The sequence below is a fragment of the Somniosus microcephalus genome, chromosome 11 (assembly GCF_052327205.1).
Source record: "Somniosus microcephalus isolate GS21.2 chromosome 11, FLI_Smic_1.0, whole genome shotgun sequence".
NCBI lineage: Eukaryota > Metazoa > Chordata > Chondrichthyes > Squaliformes > Somniosidae > Somniosus > Somniosus microcephalus.
In genome coordinates this window covers 53,189,456-53,209,421 of record NC_140997.1, presented here as the reverse complement: position 1 = coordinate 53,209,421, position 19,966 = coordinate 53,189,456, and the positions used below count along the sequence as shown (strand labels likewise).

Genomic DNA, 19,966 nt, shown 5'->3' with positions numbered 1-19,966 from the left:
AACTCCACCCATTTCAGTGCAGTAAGGCACTGGGATTCTGCAATACTGATTAGGATATGCAAAAGATTTTTTGTGTAATAACATAATTACTAATAAAGGTCAAAATAAGCAATCTGGGATCAATCTGCATATACTCGGATATGGATTCCATATATACAGACTGGGCAGTGGATTGACAGACTGAGTGCTCCTTCTTTCTAAATGAATACTTTGGAATGTCCTACAACCATTAATACTTGAGTTAAAGCAAGTTAAGGCAATGCTCATCCACTTTAAACCTGAGGATCGTAGCCTTTCATGTTGCTCACGCCTGCTTTTTATTTTGAAAGGTGTTTTGAAAGCTATTTTTAATTAGGAAAGTTACATGCAGATCAAAGATATTTTTTAAAACTTGGAAAAAAAAGGAGAATCTCATTGAATGTTTAATTTGGGGAGAGGCTGAGACACACGATTTGGAATGTGTGACCAGATGGGGACCCAGCAGCAGACAGGTAGCCCGATCAGTAACCTGTACACAAACAGGAGGACAGGGAACGATCGGCCAGGTGCTGCATTATTACTGTACTTAGTTTACATTCAGAATCTACTGTACAAATTGATCGTCCTTTAAGGGAGACGTAGTGCTGAATTTTTAATTAATCTGTAATTAACGGCATCTTGGTGAAAGTTTATTAACTAACGTCACGTTAAAAAATACATAAAATATTGAATGTACTCTTACCAATAACTAAAATGCACTTTAAAAATGCACAAGTAAAAATAAATAGTGCAGCACTTACTTGGTTTTGGTGGGAGTTATGATCTTGGATTTCTTTTTAAACATCTTGGTTGTCCCTGAAAGTTGCTTTCACGGGGAGATGATGTGATAAATCCTTATCCTCCACAGTCACTGTGATGGTGTTTTTGAAGGCTAGCCTGGGTTGACAAAGAGAGATCTGCCTTTTCCTGTTTGGAGCACAGCAGACAGTATGTCAAGTGAGCGAATTGCAATCTCACCTGTTGTCTTGTCCTCCGCCTCTCGACACTTTACCTGCGAGTTCCAGCAGCGATTGACAGGACCTGCTGCCCAGGACCCGCCCAATTAATTCCCCACCTCTTCGTCCTATTGGCCGTCCCTCTGTCTGGTTCCACTGTTGCGCAGCAACCTGCCTTGATTGACGTTCCGCGATTCCGCCTCTTGCTCGATTGGTGAGACGTGCGCTCCCATTCGCGGCCCGTCACACTGACCGGGGCGGAGCAGCCCTGCCCATCCTTGGTGTCAGCTTGTGTTCAGGAGAGCAATTCCTCATCCCACATGCAAAATCGGCCCGAACGCCCTTTAAAGTGTGTATCTGTAGACTCATTGGGACAGTAGGAATTCTCACTCCAAATATTTGCAATATGTCCTGGCACCCTATGATACGATTGATTCCAATAAACTGAAGACTTTTATATAACGCTTAGTAATCAAAACTTCTCAAAACCCTTCACACATTGAGTTGTTATCCCAGTGCAATGACTTCAGTTATGTAGACAAAGGCTGAAGCCACTTTGAAATAGCATTATCTTACAAACAACAGTGAGTTGAATTAACAGAAATAAATGACTAGAACACTGGTAGAACTCCCTATTTATAGAATCATAGAATAGAATGGTTACAGCACAGAAGGAGGCCATAACTTCCTATGCCTCTATTTATGAAGCCCAGGATCCCGTATGCTTTTTTAACCGCTTCAAACAGTACCATGGGATATTTAACATCCACTTGAACAGGCATATGGACCTCAGTTTAACATCTCATTTGAGCCCAAGATGAGCTTCCGACCCAATATTCTCTCCATTCACAAAGACCTCCTACTTCCGCCTCCGTAACATTGCCTGTCTCCACCTCTGCCTTAGCCCATCTACTGTTGAAACCCTCATCCAGACGTTTGTTACCTCCAGACTTGACTATTCCAATGCTCCCCTGGCTGACCTTTCAGCTTCCACCCTCCGTAAACTTGAGCTCACCCAAAACTGCTGCCCGCAACAAGTCCCATCACCCCTGTACTAGCTGACCTACATTATGCATCCCTCACTCCATCCACCTCACCATTGGCGGCCGTGCCTTCAGCCATCTAGCCCTAAGCTCTGGAATTTCCTACTAACCTTTTCTTCCTCTCCATCTCTCTCCTTTTAAGTGCCTTGACTAAGCTTTTAGTCACCCCTCCGAATATCTCTTTTGGCTCAGTTAATGTTTGTCTGATTATGCTTCTGTGAAGCACCTTGGGATGTTTTCCTAAACTAAAGGTGCTGCATAAATGCAAGTTGTTGTTGATTTGAAGGACTTGGTTAGAATATAGTATGCAGTTTTGGATGACCTATTTTAGGAATGATCATGGAAGGGACACAGAGGAGATTCACTAAAATTATACCAGGGATGTGAGGCTTTAATTATGACTCGAGAAGCTGGGCTTCTTTTCATTAGAGCAGAAATGGTCAAGAGACGATCTGATAGCAGTGTTCAAAATTATGAGGGGTTTTGATAAGGTAAAGAGAAAAGAAACAACTTGCATTTCACAGAATCACAGAATCACAGAAACCCCACAGTGCAGATAGAGGCCATTTCGGCCCATCGAGCCTGCACCGACACATATCCCACCCGATCCCCGTAACCCCTACACCAACACATATCCCACCCTATCCCCGTAACCCCACGTATTTAATCCCCCTAACACTAAGGGTCAATTTATCATAGCCAATCAACCTAACCCGCACATCTTTGTGATAGTGCCTTTCTTATCCTCAGGATGTCCTAAAGTGCTTCACAGCCAATGAAGTACTGTTGATGTGTAGTCACTGTTGTTTTGGTAGGCAAATAGGCAGACATTTTCTTCACAACACAGTCCCACAAACAGCAAATGAGGTAAATGACCAGTTAATCTGTTATGTTGGTATTGGTTGTGGGATAAGCTTTGGCTGGGACAGCTCCACTTGCTTCTACGTCCATCTCTGAAAAAACTCTTCCCAAACTAACTTACAACTGCACCTTCAGACTTCCAGTTGCCTAGTCTTTGGCTTTCCATTCACCGCAATACCTCCACAGCTCCACCTTTGGGACGTCTTTCTACACTAAAGGCGCTATATAAATGCAAAGTGTTGTTGATGAATCTGCGCTTACAAGTGCAGCACTACCAGTGAAATGTATTTTGTCCAAGGACAATAATCAGCTGTGTCAAATTGTTTGCATTTATAGAGCAGTATTTGCATGTTGCTGAAGGTGTGGGGGTGGGGGGGGGTAGAGATCAAAAGAGAGATGAAGCAGCAATTTAGCTCAAAATGATTATCATGTAATCTAGCATTATATAACTTCTGTTGCTTCTTTTCAAGGGGTTATTCAAATGCACCTGTTCTACAGGAAATAACTACTAATGTGCAAAACCAAGTGTTAGAAACCATCATTATATTCATTCAAATGATAAGCAGGTCAACGCCTGGGCTTGGAAAAAACCAGCCTCGATTTGGTGTCAGCTTGCTAAAGTTCCTGTTACAATTTATAAACTGGTTCTGCCACATTCACTTCCAACAGCTCACTATCAATATGATACTGTTTTTCTATTAATTATTAAAGGTTTGGCCAGTTTTTCTAAAGGCGATAGCATTGTCTAAGATGTTCAACACCCTTAGGATACCATCCCCTTTTTCTAGGCAAAAAGAGGTTGCAGTCATATTGCACCTGTCAGACCTTCAGGGTAACAGTGAGGTAGATTTTCATCCTCACTGCTGGGCGGTAAGCTGGTGGAGCAGGTCACCCGCCCGCCCTTTATAGATCCGCGCGGTTTTCATTCCATTGATTTTTTTGCGTCCATCTCTTTTCCAGATGATGTCAGAAAAAGAGGCAGGACCTGCCGGAATTTGCAATAGTCTCTGGTGCCCTCAATGTATTGCTGCAGCTGGGACATCCACTAGCTTGGGGGAGGGGGAGGGGTTGGAAACTGCAGTGTTCTCCAGCCACTGGCCATGAATGGTGGCAGGTCTGGCCTTTCCAAATTTGGTGAACCCTACTTTAACTGCCTTGACAGTACTGTACGGCCCAGCTATACAATACGTTCAAAGTGATGGAAGTGGGGTCCACCACTTTCAGGAAGTACTGTTTCCTTGCAGCAGCCGGTCGCAAGGCGATTGCTGCTGTCAGGAAAGCAGCCTTTCTGAAAGATCCTTCCATTTAGTGCTGGATCTGCTGGCACTTACCCCTAGCAGCTAGCCAATGCCACAATTTCCATCCCCCCAACTAGCCATTGCACTCGATGCACTTATTACTGGTGCATGTTCCCAGCCACTTTATAAAAATAGCCCTGACCCCAGGAATTCCGACAGGGTCAAGGGTGCCACTGGTCAGCACACAGGAAGTCCCGCTCCACCGTCATTATGGCAGAACAGGATTATGGAATTTCTGGGCCTTTATCTCATTTTTCCACTCTCAATAGGTATGGAATGGAATGTACATCATGGTCTTATCCGTGCACCACATTTTTTTTAAAGGGAGGGCAGTACATTGATGTATTGGTTTAGGGTTGGTCTGTTGATTTCCTCATGAGGTGAGTTTCTATCTCTTTGGACCTTCACTGTTTTAAGCCTTTCACGATTTAGAAAATACCCTGTTCTATCCTTGTTAAGCCCAAAATGGATGACCTTACACTTGCCTACATTGAAATCCATTTTCCACAGTTTTGCCTAATCACTGAATCTATTAACATCTCTTTGTAATTTTCTGCTTCCATCTAAACTTCTTATAATGCAGCCTATCTTTGTGACATTGGCAAACTTGGATATTTGGCTCTCTATCCCATCATCTAAGTCATTAATAGATACGTTAAATAGTTGAGGCCCCAACTGTGTATTACATAACGTCGCGATGAAGAAAGGCTTTCTGCTTCCAGAAGCTGAAGGCCATGATGATAAAGGCGAGGGAGAAGGGTATAAGCATCGGCGCAGGCCCCAAGAATTTGTATGATTGTTACTGCTGTTTGACCAGCAGCCTGTTTGGCCCAGTGGTAGGGGCGTGGTGCAGTTGGACCTAGAAGCACAGACACACCTGCGAGTTTCAATTTAACTATAGAAAAGATGGCCTAGAAATTCAGTGGGCTGCGCCACCAGTTAGCACCTAAAGAGGGCACTCAGTGGCTTTAGCGCCACTGGCCACGCCTCCCGCGATATTTAGCGGGGCGCTAATGGCGGCGTTAGCCTGTAGCGCTGCACCGCCACCGATGATGTCATCGGTGTGTGCAGTGCCCCGCTACCGCCCCGAACGCGATATTGGGTCGCGCCCCCCCGCCGTGGCACCGGTCGCAATTCGCGACCAGTTCAGGGGGGCCTACCTGTGGCGGTAGTGGCGCAAATTAAAGGGGAGGTGCGGGGCGGCCATTTTTTTCGCTGGCCGCCTGCCAGCACCTCCTCGCACTGCCCTCCCCGGCCTCCTGATCGCCCCCCCCCACAGGCAGTGCCGGCTGTGTCCCAAGAGCCTGGCACTTCCAGCTGATGCTCCTCCTCCTCCTCCTAGTCCTCCTCCTCTGAAGAGGCTGTGCACTCAGGTATCTGTGCACTCAGTGCCTTGCTCCTCATGCAGTGCTAATCCACACTGCTGCACTATGTTGTGCAGGGCGCAGCAGACCACGATGTTTCTGGAGACCCTGGCTGGCGCGTACTGAAGGGCTCGTCTAGATCTGTCATCTGAAGCGCATTTTGAGCATGCCTATTGTCTGCTCTTTGACACATCTGGTGGAAATGTGGCTTTCATTATATCTCTCCTAGGCCTCAGTACTTGGCCTCCTGAAGGGTATCATGAGCCACGTCTTCAGTAGATACCCCTTGTCTCCAAGCAGCTAGCCGGAAAGTCCGTTTGGAGGAGCGAAGAGTTGAGGGAGGGTGGACTGGCGACAGGCGAAAGAGTCATGACAGCTGCCAGGGAATTTTGCACACACATGCATGATGATCTTCCTATGGTTGCAGACAGGCTGCAAATTGAGGGAATGGAAGCCCTGATGGCCATGTGTGTGCAGTCGCTGCCACTCCCTTTTCCCCAAATAGTATTCAAGGTTCCTTTGTTGCTCATCAAGAATGCAACCTCTCTCCAGTTTAAGAGACTGATACTATTAAGTCTATCACAATTTATGGTTGTGGGAACCTACACTTTGCAAAACAACAAGCACCAAGAAGTGCCAAAAATCCATTCACCCTTTCTACAACTATTTCTTAACACTGTGTCTACCCTTTGCGCCAGCTATCTTACTTGCTTCATAATTCTAGCCTAAAACTTCAAAGTGGTGTTCCCTGAGTGAGATGAGGTTGAGCGGCGGGTGACTGAGATGGTACCTCCTCCCGCTGCATTTCTCTGTCGTTGGTTATGTGCGACCCTTTTCCTTTGTAAGGAACGAAGATAACGTTGAAGGAATATGAGTGGCATGTGCATCGCACAAGCTTAGAGGTGCTACTGGTCAGCGTCATTACACACAGAAAAGTCCCAGCCTGGACCGTCAGTCTTTACAGGGTGTTCTGCATGTCGTGCGATTTTGACACATTGGGCAGTATTCACCTCTTTGGGGTGAAGCAGCAATGAGGTAAGACTTCTGCCTGCCCGTCTGACCCCACCGTAACCTCGACCTATTTCCATGGTTCAGTGGTCATTTACCATGCAGGACGGGCTCCTGGAAGGATTCCTGCTGCAAAAAGGGTGGCAAAGGGCACAAAGTCCCAAGGGTGTCTGCGACAAATGTTTGCTGCTAGAGGAACTCAAGTTCCATGTTATGGAGCTTGAGACCGAGCTTCGGACACTGCGACACATCAGGGAGGGGGAGAAGTTCCTGGACTCTATGTTTCAGGAGATGGTCACACCTATGAAGTTAATTACTGCAGATGTAGTCCGTGGTCAGGGACAGGACGGTGTGACTACGAGTGAGGAAGGTACAGGGATCCAGGATGTAGTGTTGAAGGAGACGCAGCCCTTGTTCTTGTCCAGCAGGATCGAGGTTCTTACTCCCTGTGAGGGCGGGAGCGGGGACTGCAGGGAGGATGAGCAACCTGGCCACAGCACCGTGGTACAGGGGGCCATTCAAGTGGAGGGAGTAAAAAGAAATGTTGTAGTGGTAGGGGATAGTATCATTAGGGGGATAGATAGGGTTCTCTGCAGTCAAGAGCGGGAGTCCCGAAGGCTGTGTTGCCTGCCTGGTGCCAGGGTTAAGGACATCTCTTCTGGGCTGGAAAGAAACTTGCAGTGGGAGGGGGAGGATCCAGTTGTCGTGGTCCATGTTGGTACAAACGACGTAGATAGGACAAGGAAGACGGTTCTGTTAAAGGAGTATGAGCAGCTAGGGGTCAAATTAAAAAACAGAACCTCAAGGGTAATAATCTCTGGGTTATTACCTGAGCCACGAGCGAATTTGGCTAGGATAAATAAAATTAAAGAGTTAAATGCGTGGCTCAAAGACTGGTGTGGGAGAAATGGGTTTTGCTTCTTGGGACACTGGCACCAGTACTGGGACAGGAGGGAGCTGTTCTGTTGGGACGGACTCCACTTGGCCAGTGCTGGGACTAGAGTCCTGGCGAATCATATAACTAGGGCTGCAGAGAGGGCTTTAAACTAATTAGTGGGGGGGAGGTTTCTAGAGAGCAAATAATAGAAATGACTACAGAGAAGGTCATAGACTTAGGTAGCAGTGGGGGAATTAAAAAACAGAATGTGTCAGGAAGGGACAGAAGGTATGGAGTAAAAAGTAAAGTACTAAAAAGGGAAAAAACAGGAACTAAGTGTTACAAAACATATTTGAAAGTTCTTTATCTGAATGCACGTAGCATTCGTAACAAAATGAATGAGTTAACGGCACAAATAATGACATATGGGTATGATCTTGTGGCCATTACAGAAACATGGCTGCAGGGTGACCATGACTGGGAATTAAACATACCAGGTTATTTAACAATCAGGAAGGACAGGCAGGAAGGGAGAGGAGGTGGGGTGGCTATGTTAATAAAGGAAGGAATCACTATAATACAGAGAAATGATATTGGGTCAAAGGAGCAGGATAGTGAAACAGTTTGGGTGGAGGTAAGGAATAATAAGGGGAAAAAAACACTAGTGGGTGTAGTCTATAGGCCTCCGAACAGTTGCAACTCTGTTGGATGGAGTATTAATCAGGAAATAGTTGAGGCTTGTAATAAGGGAACAGCTATAATTATGGGGGATTTTAATTATCATATTAACTGGACAAATCAAATTGGGCAGAGCAGCCTTGAGGAAGAGTTCATTGAGTGTATTAGGGATGGGTTTCTTGAGCAGTATGTAACTGAACCGACCAGGGGGCAAGCAACCTTAGATTTGGTCCTGTGTAATGAGACAGGATTAATTAAAAATGTCCTAGTAAAGGATCCCCTTGGAATGAGTGACCATAACATGGTTGAGTTCCATATTCAATTAGAGGGTGAGAAGGTTGGATCTCAAACAAGCGTGCTGAGCTTGAATAAAGGAGACTATGAAGGTATGAGAGCGGAATTAATTAGAGTGGACTGGGAAAATAGATTAAAGGGTAAGACGGTACATGACCAGTGGTGTACATTTAAGGAGTTATTTTACAACTTCCAAAAAATATATATTCCACTGAGGAAAAAAGGGTGTAAAAGAAAAGATAGCCATCCGTGGCTAAGTAAAGTAATTAAGGATAGTATCCGACTAAAAACAAGGGCATATAAGGTAGCCAAATCTAGTGGGAGGATGGAAGATTGGGAAGTCTTTAAAAGACAGCAAAAAATAACAAAAAGATTGATTAAGAAAGGGAAGATAGATTATGAAAGTAAATTAGCAAAAAATATAAAAACAGACAGTAAAAGTTTCTATAGTTATATAAAAAGAAAAAGGGTGGCTAAAGTAAATGTTGGTCCCTTAGAGGATGAGACCGGGAAATTAATGGTGGGAAACATGGAGATGGCAAAAACACTGAACAATTATTTTGTATCAGTCTTTACAGTAGAGGACACTAAGAATATCCCAACACTGGACAAACAGGGGGCTCTAGGGGGGGAGGAACTAAATACGATTAAAATCACGAAGGAAGTGGTACTTGGTAAAATAATGGGACTCAAGGCGGATAAATCCCCTGGACCTGATGGCTTGCATCCCAGGGTCTTGAGGGAAGTAGCGGTAGGGATTGTGGATGCATTGGTAATAATTTTCCAAAACTCACTGGACTCAGCAAAGGTCCCGGCAGATTGGAAAACTGCTAATGTAACACCCTTATTTAAAAAGGGTAGTAGGCAGAAGGCTGGAAACTATAGACCTGTTAGCCTAACATCTGTGGTTGGTAAAATGTTAGAGTCCATTATTAAGGAGACAGTAACGGGACATTTGGATAAACATAATTTAATAGGGCAAACTCAGCATGGTTTCATGAAGGGGAAGTCATGTTTAACAAATTTGCTTGAGTTTTTTGAGGAAGTAACATACAGGGTGGATAAAGGGGAACCAGTGGACGTTGTGTATTTAGACTTCCAAAAGGCATTTGACAAGGTGCCACACAAAAGATTATTGCTCAAGATAAAAAATCACGGGATTGGGGGTAATATTCTGGCGTGGGTGGAGGATTGGCTCTCTAACAGAAAGCAGAGAGTTGGGATAAATGGTTCGTTCTCAGATTGGCAACCAGTAACTAGTGGTGTTCCGCAGGGGTCAGTGCTGGGTCCCCAACTCTTTACAATCTATATTAACGATTTGGAGGAGGGGACCGAGTGTAACATATCAAAGTTTGCAGATGATACAAAGATGGGAGGGAAAGTAGTGAGTGAGGAGGACATAAAAGACCTGCAAAGGGACATAGACAGGCTAAGTAAGTGGGCAGAGATTTGGCAGATGGAATACAATACTGGAAAGTGTGAGGTTATGCACTTTGGCAGGAAAAATCATAGAGCAAGTTATTATCTTAATGGCAAGAAACTGGAAAGTACTGTAGTACAAAGGGATCTGGGGGTCCTGGTGCACGAAACTCAAAAAGTTAGTATGCAGGTGCAGCAAGTGATTAAGAAGGCCAATGGAATGTTGGCTTTTATTGCTAGGGGGTTGGAATATAAAAACAGGGAGGTATTGCTGCAGTTGTACAAGGTATTGGTGAGGCCGCACCTGGAATACTGCATACAGTTTTGGTGTCCATACTTAAGAAAAGACATACTTGCTCTCGAGTCAGTACAAAGAAGGTTCACTCGGTTAATCCCGGGGATGAGGGGGTGGTCATATGAGGAGAGGTTGAGTAGATTGGGACTCTACTCATTGGAGTTCAGAAGAATGAGAGGCGATCTTATTGAAACATATAAGATTGTGAAGGGGCTTGATCGGGTGGATGCGGTGAGGATGTTCCCAATGATGGGTGAAACTAGAACTAGGGGGCATAATCTTAAAATAAGGGGCTGCTCATTCAAAACTGAGATGAGGAGAAACTTCTTCACTCAGAGGGTGGTAGGTTTGTGGAATTTGCTGCCCCAGAAAGCTGTGGAAGCTACATCATTAAATAAATTTAAAACAGAAATAGATAGTTTCCTAGAAGTAAAGGGAATAAAGGGTTACGGGGAGCGGGCAGGAAATTGGACATGAGTCTGGGTTCGGAATGGTCATGGCCCTGTGGGTAGTGGAGCGGGCCCAGGGGCCGTGTAGCCTTGTTCTGCTCCTACTGTGTTCTAATTCTGTTAGATTTCAGGAGATGGTTTTATTCCTGTTCCTGACTGGGGTGGAGATCGCCTTTACAGAAGGTAAGTACTGTAGAAAATATAGGGACAGAGTGATCTCCTGGAAGAATTTCGATCGCCTAGATGGGTCGGAGAGGAATTTCCCAGATTTTTTTCTCCCAAATTGGCCATTGGGTCTTTATCTGGTTTTTCGCCTCTCCCGGGAGATCACATGGGTTCGGGTGGATGCAGAGTGATAGAAGATTTGAGGTTAGGATCAGATCAGCCATGATCTTATTGAATGGTGGAGCAGGCTCGAGGGGCCGATTGGCCTACTCCTGCTCCTATTTCTTATGTTCTTATGTTCTTATGTTCTTATGTCAGACTGCGGCTGTAGCACTAGAAGAGGTGACCAGCGACTATTGGGGCAAAAAAGCCCCGAAGAAGAAAAGAGAACATTTATTTTTAGGCCTCACCCAAGATCCTCTTGTGGGCCCTCTCCCTCCATTCAGAAAATTTGGGGCCTACTGCCACCTTTCACAAGACAGTCCTGGGGAGAGGTGTTAAAAAGGAAGAAAATAGGATGATATCCCGGGGCCCCTACCAACATTTTTCCCCTTAATTTAAAGTGCAATTAGTTGTCTTCCTGTCTATGATGAGGACCAGAGAAATACAAATTGTTGTTACGTTCAAAGCATTTTGAATTAACAATGTTATGTTATTTGTATATATTTCAATAATTTACCTAACCTACAGACTATAATTATTTACATTATTATCTCACTTACCTTGAGACCTGCATACATCTAGGTCTGCTGTGTCATAGAAACATAGAAACATAGAAGATAGGAGCAGGAGTAGGCCATTCGGCCCTTCGAGCCTGCTCCGCCATTCAATGAGATCATGGCTGACCATCCAAAATCAGTACCCTGTCCCTGCCTTCTCCCCATATCCCTTGATCCCTTTAGCCTCAAGAAATATACCCAACTCTTTCTTGAATATATTTAATGAACTGGCCTCCACCGCCCTCTGTGGCAGAGAATTCCACAGGTTCACCACTCTCTGGGTGAAGGAATTCCTCCTCATTTCAGTCCTAAATGGCTTACCCCTTATCCTTAGACTATGACCCCTGGTTCTGGACTCCCGGCCATCCGAAACATCCTTCCTGCATCTAGTCTGCCCAGACCTGACAGAATTTTATAGATTTCGATGAGATCCCCTCTCAATCTTCTAAACTCCAGTGAGTATAAGCCCAATCAACACAATCTCTCCTCATACGTCATTCCTGCCATCCCAGGTATCAGCCTGGTGAATCTTCGCTGCACTCCCTCCATGACAAGAACGTCCTTCCTCAGGTAAGGTGACTAAAACTGCACACAATACTCAAGGTGCGGTCTCACCAAGGCCCTGTACAACTGCAGCAAGACATCCTTGTTCCTGTACTCGAACCCTCTTGCTACGAAGGCCAACATACCATTTGCCTTCTTAACCGCCTGCTGCACCTGCATGCTTACCTTCAGCGACTGGTGCACAATAACACCCAGGTCTCTTTGCACTTCCCCTTCTCCCAATCTATTGCCATTCAAATAATAATCTGCCTTCCTGTTTTTGCCACCAAAGTGGATAACCTCACATTTATCCACATTATAGTGCATTTGCCATGTTTCTGCCCAATCACCCAACCTGCCCAAATCGTACTGGAGTTTCACGACATCCTCCTCACAGCTTACCCTCCCACCCAGCTTTGTGTCGTCTGCAAATTTGGAGATATTACATCCAATTCCCTCGTCCAGATCATTAATATATATTGTGAACAGCTGGGGTCCTAGGACCGATCCTTGCGCTACCCCACTAGTCACTGCCTGCCAATCGGAAAATGACCCGTTTATTCCAACTCTTTGTTTTCTGTCCGCCAACCAGTTCTCTATCCAAGTCAATACCTTGCCCCCAATCCCATGTGCCTTAATTTTGCACGCTAATCTCTTATGTGGGACCTTATTGAAAGCCTTCTGAAAGTCCAAATACACCACATCCACTGGTTCTCCCTTATCTATTTTACCAGTTACATCCTCAAAAAATTCCAGTAGGTTAGTCAAGCATGATTTACCTTTTGTAAATCCATGTTGACTTTGTCCAATCCTGTCACTGCTTTCCAAGTGCTCTGCTATTACATCTTTTATAATGGACTCTAGCATTTTCCCCACTACTGATGTCAGGCTTACCGGTCTATAATTCCCCACTTTTTCTCTGCCACCTTTTTTGAATAGTGGGGTAACATTAGCTACCCTCCAATCCATGGGTACTGTTCCAGAGTCTATCGAGTTCTGGAAGATGACCAGCAATGCATCTACTATCTCTAGGGCCACTTCCTTAAGTACCCTGGGATGTAGACCATCAGGCCCTGGGGATTTATCGGCCTTCAGTCCCATCAATTTTCCTAACACCATTTCCCTACAAATACTGATTTCTTTCAGTTCCTCCCTTTCATCAGACCCTATGTTCCCCGGCATCGCTGGGAGGTTATTTGTGTCCTCCTTTGTGAAGACAGAACCAAAGTATGTATTTAGTTGGTCTGCCATTTCCTTGTTTCCCATTATAAATGCCCCTGATTCTGACTGTAAGGGACCTATGCTTGACTTCACCAATCTTTTTCGCTTTACATATCTATAAAAGCTTTTACAGTCAGTTTTTATGTTCCCTGCAGGCTTACTCTCATATTCTATTTTCCCTTTCTTAATTAATCCCTTTGTCCTTCTTTGTTGACTCCTAAACTGCTCCCAATCCTCAGGATTATTGCTTTTTCTAGCGAATTTATATGTCCTCTCCTTGGATCTTATGCTATCCCTAATTTCCCTTGTTAGCCATGGTTGAGTCACCTTTTTTGTTTTATTTTTATGCCAAACTGGGATGAACAAATTCTGTAGCTCATCCATTCGGTCTTTGAATGTTTGCCATTGCCTATCCACCGTCAACCCTTTGAGTGCCATTCCCCAATCAATCCTACCCAACTCGCTCCTCAGACCATCGTAGTTTCCTTTATTTAAATTGAGGACCCTTGTCTCTGAGTCAACTACTTCATCCTCCATCTTAATGAAGAATTCAATCATATTATGATCGCTCCGACCCAAGGGGCCTCGTACAACAAGATTGCTAATTAATCCTTTCTCGTTACATAATACCCAATCTAAGATGGCCTGATCTCTGGTTGGTTCCTCGACATTTTGGTCCAGGAAACCATCCCGTAAACACTCCAGGAATTCCTCCTCCACAGTATTGTTACTAATTTGGTTGGCCCAATCTATATGTAGATTAAAGTCACCCATGATGACTGCTGTGCCCTTATTGCACGCTTTTTTAATTTCCCTTTTAATGCCATCTCCAACCTCCGCCTTACTGTTTGGAGGTCTATATACCACTCCCACTAATGTTTTTTTCCCCTTAGTATTTCTCAATTCAACCATACAGATTCCACATCATCAGAGCTAATATCCTTCATTACAATTGTATTAATCCCTTCTTTAACCAGTAATGCTACCCCACCTCCCTTTCCTTTTTGCCTATCTTTCCTGAATATCGAATATCCCTGGATGTTGAGTTCCCAGTCTTGGCCATCCTTGAGCCACGTTTCCGTAATCCCAAACAAATCATATTTGTTTACCTCTATTTGCGCAGCCAATTCATCCACCTTATTACAAATGCTCCTCGCATTAAGACACAAAGCCTTCAGGCTTGTTTTTTTAACGCTCTTAGACCTATTAGAATTATTATTTACTGTGGCCACGTTTGATTTAAACCATTTCTTTTGTTTTTCTCCTTCCTATCTTTTGCTTTTATCCCTGTTTTCCTTTCCTCTGTCTCCCTGCTCAGGTTCCCAACCCCCTGTCATTTTAGTTTAAACCCCCCCGAACAGTGCTAGCAAACCTCCACGCAAGGATATTTGTCCCGCTCTGGTTCAGGTGCAACCTGTCCGACTTGTACAAGTCCCACCTTCCCCAGAAGCAGGCCCAGTGATCCAGGAAACTAAAGCCCTCCCTCCTGTACCAACTCTTTAGCCACGCATTCATCTGCTCTATCCTCCTATTCCTATACTCACTAGCACGTGGCACCGGGAGCAATCCAGAGATTACAACCTTTGAGGTCCTACTCTTTAATCTGCTACCTAGCTCCCTAAATTCTTGCTGCAGGACCTCATCCTTCTTCCTACCTATGTCGTTGGTCCCAATGTGAACCACGACCTCTGCCTGTTCACCCTCCCCCTTCAGAATGCCCTGCAGCCGTTCAGTGACATCCATGACCCTGGCACCAGGGAGGCAACAAACCATCCTGGAGTCACGTCTATGGCCACAGAAACGCCTGTCTCTTCCTCTTATGATAGAATCCCCTACCACTATTGCTCTCCCACTCTTTTTCCTCCCTTCCTGAGCAGCAGAAGCACCACTGGTGCCAGGAAGTTGGCTGCTGCTGCCTTCCCCTGGTGAGTCATCCCCCTCAACAGTATCCAAATTGGTATACCTGTTTGAAAGGGGGATGGCCACAGGGGTCCCCTGCACTACCTGCCTGCTTCTATTGCTCCGCCTGGTGGTCACCCATTTCCCTTCTGCCTGTGCAGCCCTACCCTGTGGCGTGACCAACTCATCAAACGTGTAATCCACGACCCTCTCAGCATCATGAATGCTCCACAACCCATCCATCCGCAGCTCCAGCGCCTCAATACGGCCCATTAGTAGCTGCAGCTGGATGCATTTCTGGCACACGTGGTCGTCAGGGACACTGGCAGCGTCCCTGAATTCCCACATAGAGCAAGAGGAGCATAACACGGGGCTGGGCTCTCCTGGCATGACTTACCCCTTTAATTAATTTAAATTAATTCAATACCACCAGTTAAAGATATACTCTAGGGTGCTTATTTACCAACTGTCCCCACTACACCACAGAGACCCAAGAAAATATAAACCGCAGAATTTAAGCTTGTAATGAAAAGGAGAAAGAAATACTCACCAACCAATCACTTACCTGCTTCCTGGTGACGTCACACTTGGATTACTTTTTACCTCTCTCCCCTGCTGTTGAATTGGTCGGGCCTCGCCTCGCTGAATCAGCCGCCAGTTTTAAACTGCCACCAGTCACTGCTCCCTCACAGGTCCGATGCTCTGGTCGGGCCTCTCCCACTGAATCAGCCGCCGCTTTTAAACTGCCGCCGGTCACTGCTCCCTCACAGGTCCGATGCTCTGGTCGGGCCTCTCCCACTGAGAGCTACTTTCTGATATATACACACATGCATACATTCTGCAATCATTATTTTGAGCTCCACATGTTGAGTCACAGGGGACATATCCCCAGATGTCCCACCCCTGGAAAGAGGTTTTGCATCATCCCTTTAAACATGTCTAAATCCACTGCTGCAAAAATTGCACTTTTATGTACTCAATTTTTTACTCAATAATACAAATGATGGAATATTGGGTATCAGGGCAACTGGAGTCATGACAAGTTCAAGGTCATTACCACATCACAGCCTGTCTTATTGGCACTAGTGTGCAGCTCCTTCAAGGTAATCTAATCTGCATAATTTTCTCTTAGATTGGTGGAAAAACTATGGCTCAGCTCCTGTGTGCAAGTTAGTCAGAATTGTGTCCATTTTATGCCAGCCTCTGTAAAAGGAAGGGGGAATTCTCACACTGCCTTCCGCCCTATGGAACTGTAGGTTCCTACAACCATAAATTGTGATAAACTTAATAGTTTCAGCCTCTTAAACTGGAGAGCTTGCATTCTTGATGAACAACAAAGGAATCTTGAATACTATTTGGGGGAAAGGGTGTGGCAGGGACTGAGGAGGCATTCCCAGAGTACCATGCATAGCAACATACATAATAGATAAGAACATTGCTGCAGTACATGGTTTGGCACACCCTAAGCAGTTGACACTGAAGCTTCCTGCCTAGTCACATTATGGGTCTCTATGCACATTAGTAGGAATCTCACTAGTGCAAACTTCTAGTACAAATTTATTATTAAAGCAATTTTTTTGACCCTCGCAAAAGCTCACTCTTGAGTTGGAGATGCTTGAATCTTTGTATGATGAGCTTTTCTAAGAATAACTACTCTCCATGGACCCTGCACGTTTTTCGATGGTAGATGGGTTCAAACAGGATCCCATCTATTTGGCTAAGATAGTGCAGCCACATAACCTTCCCACCTCATTGGATGTACTCCCAGACATTCTTGGGCCAGAGACTTTTTATCCCTCACAAATGGAGAAGTCTTCAGCAGCAGCCATACTATGGTCAGATCAGACCTCCAACAGCAATTGTGGTCACCCTACAACAGATATAAGAACACCGGTTCACAGTGATTTTTAGGGAAAGAAGGTGCAGTGTTTATACAAGATGGCGTGGGAGAAGAACCTTCTTATCTCCCAAGGAAAAGGACTTGGTAACCCCTTACTTCTTGAGTTGAGCGTGCTAAAAAAGAAGCTATACTTGCTTTCTGGTAAAAATAGCTGTGTCTGAATGTCAAATAAAATTCATTAGAGTTAGAAAATAACTACAGTGTCTCACTTGATCCATGACCTTTATATCCTGAAGAGAGAGAGCAAGGGGAAACCCTCACACATCCAGGGAGGTGACTTATGCAGTGGGAACTGCTCCACTCTCACACCCTGTGAAGTGCCTGATGAAGGTCGATGCAATAAAGGAAAAGAGGAGAACCATGCAATGAATGAGCCTCACATATAAAAATAAAATCCTCCTCAGAAAAGGCAAAGCGCATTTGTACCGTGTATGACGTGCTTATAAAGGATGAACATGCTTCTGAAAATCACATCTCCAGACTGCCGTAAGTGTATCATAGGACCAGCCTTGCTTGTGCTTGGTGCCTGGTATGTCTCACTGCAGTTTTTATTTGTTGACAAAACATTGACAAAACCCCTCAGAACAGACAAAAGGTCATTGACCTGAAACATTAACTCTGTTTCTCTCTCCACAGATGCTGCCGGACCTGCTGACTATTTCCAGCATTTTCTGTTTTTATTTCAGATTTCCAGCGTCCGCAGTATTTTCCTTTTCCTTTCAAGGAAGTTGTCTTACATCCCAGAGGATGGGCAATTACAAGTAGCCAGGCATGCAGGCTGTCACCTGTCCCAAGCTGCCTGGACAAAAGAAGGACTCCCATTTATCTAGCACCCTATCACATCTCAGAAATGTCTCAAGTACTCCAATTACAGTGAATTACTTTGAAGCCCTGGGACTGTTTATGATATCTAGGTCAAAATAAACACTTTTTCACAAGATCCTAGAGGATACATAGTGATGGATGCAGCATGCATTCCAGAAACCTGGTCACTCACAGGTCACCACCCTTTCAGTATCAAATCGAACTGCATTCTGAGGAGTTGGGAAACAGCCTATAACTAATTCCACCAAAAACCTGCTGAAGAAACAGCAGTGAAGGAAGCCCTTTGCAGTGGGGTGGTCCTGATGTTTCGGGTCTGACTCAAAAGATTTCACTCTGTTGTTTACATGTAATATTCGATATATGTTTAACTCTTGCTGCTCCCTTGTACGGGGAAAATAGACACAATGGCCGACCACTCTCAGCCAAGCAATTGTCACCCAGCTGACACAAATATGGATGACTGGCTAAGGTTTGCAGGAAGAGCTACAGGGGCTTGAAATGTGCCAGTAGCACAGATGGTGAGAGCAGCTGCCACTTTCAATACTACCAGCAAAGGTGTGCTCATTGTGCTGAAATCAACCTCTACTTTCTGAGAGAGTTGAAGCCGTTTCGATAGCGGAAACCACAGATGGTTAATGGTTAACTTAATGATTACAGAATATAGTTTGCCCAATAGTACCGTTCTCTTAACACAATGTAGACATCTTATTTTGCGGGTTAATTTGCTTCACCTCAGGCACACCCATTTTGGTTTGGATTTGAGGTTTCTAATTGGACTATTTCAAGTCCACTGTCAACCCATGGGTTGAAAGAACGGGACTTTGGAAGCACACATGTGCAGAAGGTTGCAAAGATCCATAGTACACTTTAAAATGCTGGAAAATATACCAAAAGTGATCCCAAAAAAATCAAAATGTCCTGGGATTACATGCCCCAGGTTCCCCCCATAGAGAATACATTTTGCAGTATCAGCTTATTTTCCCCATCAAAAATCTCTAAGTCCACCACTGCAAAAATTGCACCTTTGTGCACTTCAACTTTTTTCCTATAAATCAATTGAAGAAATATTGGATAAAGCTGCAGCTTAAGTCATGACAGGTTCATAACCCACTGCACGCCATTGTAACTAAATTCTATTGGTGCGTCATGTAAGGCCATTGGATTTCAGTTTTCACAGAATAAAAAATGGAATTGTGTTATGTGATCCCAAAACACTAATAAAAATTCCCAATACAAAAAGAAAATACTGCAGATGCTGGAAATCTGAAATAAAAACAGAAAATGCTGGAGATACTCAGCAGGTCAGGCAGTACCTGTGGAGAGAGAAACAGAGTTAACGTTTCAGGTCGATGACCCTTCGTCTGCCATATTTTTGAAGCTGTTCATCAGCCTTACGGAGATTTGTATGTTGACATGTATGATTCTTTCACCAGAGGACACAATTACAATTTGGAAGGTCTGCTGTAGATGCCTGGATAAGTGTTTGGGGTACACTACAATATAGTCTGGCTCGGGCCTCAAGGACCATGGTGATAAGGTCATTAACTTTCTTGTAGTACTGAGCTGTCATTCATGGGACCATATAGTGGGCACTGACTGTCCTGACCGCCTCCTTCCTCTGTACCTGGGTGTTAGTCAGTCCCAAACAAGGCCTCCTTCTTATTTGTGCCAGCAGCATTTCTACTGCAGCCTCTGAAAACTTGGGTGCCCAACAGCAGATCTCTGCGACGAGCTGAAAGGGTTATCACTTCTGCTTTTGCGATGCTGTCTGGCCTCTTTAAGCTGCTGCAGGAATTTTAATGCTGCAGCAACATACCATTTCCTGCCCTCAAATGGGTGAGCTTCAAATCAGAGGCGTCAGCAATGCCCAGAGTTTGCCCACAATATTTCAATTAAACGGACCCCATAAACCTCAGTAGGGTCAGTGCCTGAGCCCTTGGGCAATCGGACGTCCCACTGTACCACACTTTGCTGACAATTGCGACCCAGAGCAAAATCTGGGCTAAAAAGACTGCCTTGAAATAACTGTGCCTCCTAAAGCAATTGGGTGCTGAAACCACACAAATAATTTGCCGCAATGAATTAAATTTTTTTTTCCCCTAAACCATACCCCTGGTCCTTTCCCAATGTGGCA

The 19,966-nt window shown here is 44.7% G+C and overlaps 1 protein-coding gene across 1 annotated transcript in view; it reads right to left on the bottom strand.

Annotated features, from left to right (window-relative positions):
- The window catches only part of ppl (periplakin), a 90,925-nt gene extending 89,898 nt beyond the window's left edge, over window positions 1-1,027 (bottom strand). The window contains exon 1 of the mRNA XM_086000650.1: window positions 780-1,027. Coding sequence (XP_085856776.1) covers window positions 780-823 — 44 coding nt within the window. The 5' untranslated portion in view covers window positions 824-1,027. The remainder of the gene's footprint in view (window positions 1-779) is intronic.
- Between the last annotated feature and the right edge of the window lie 18,939 nt (window positions 1,028-19,966).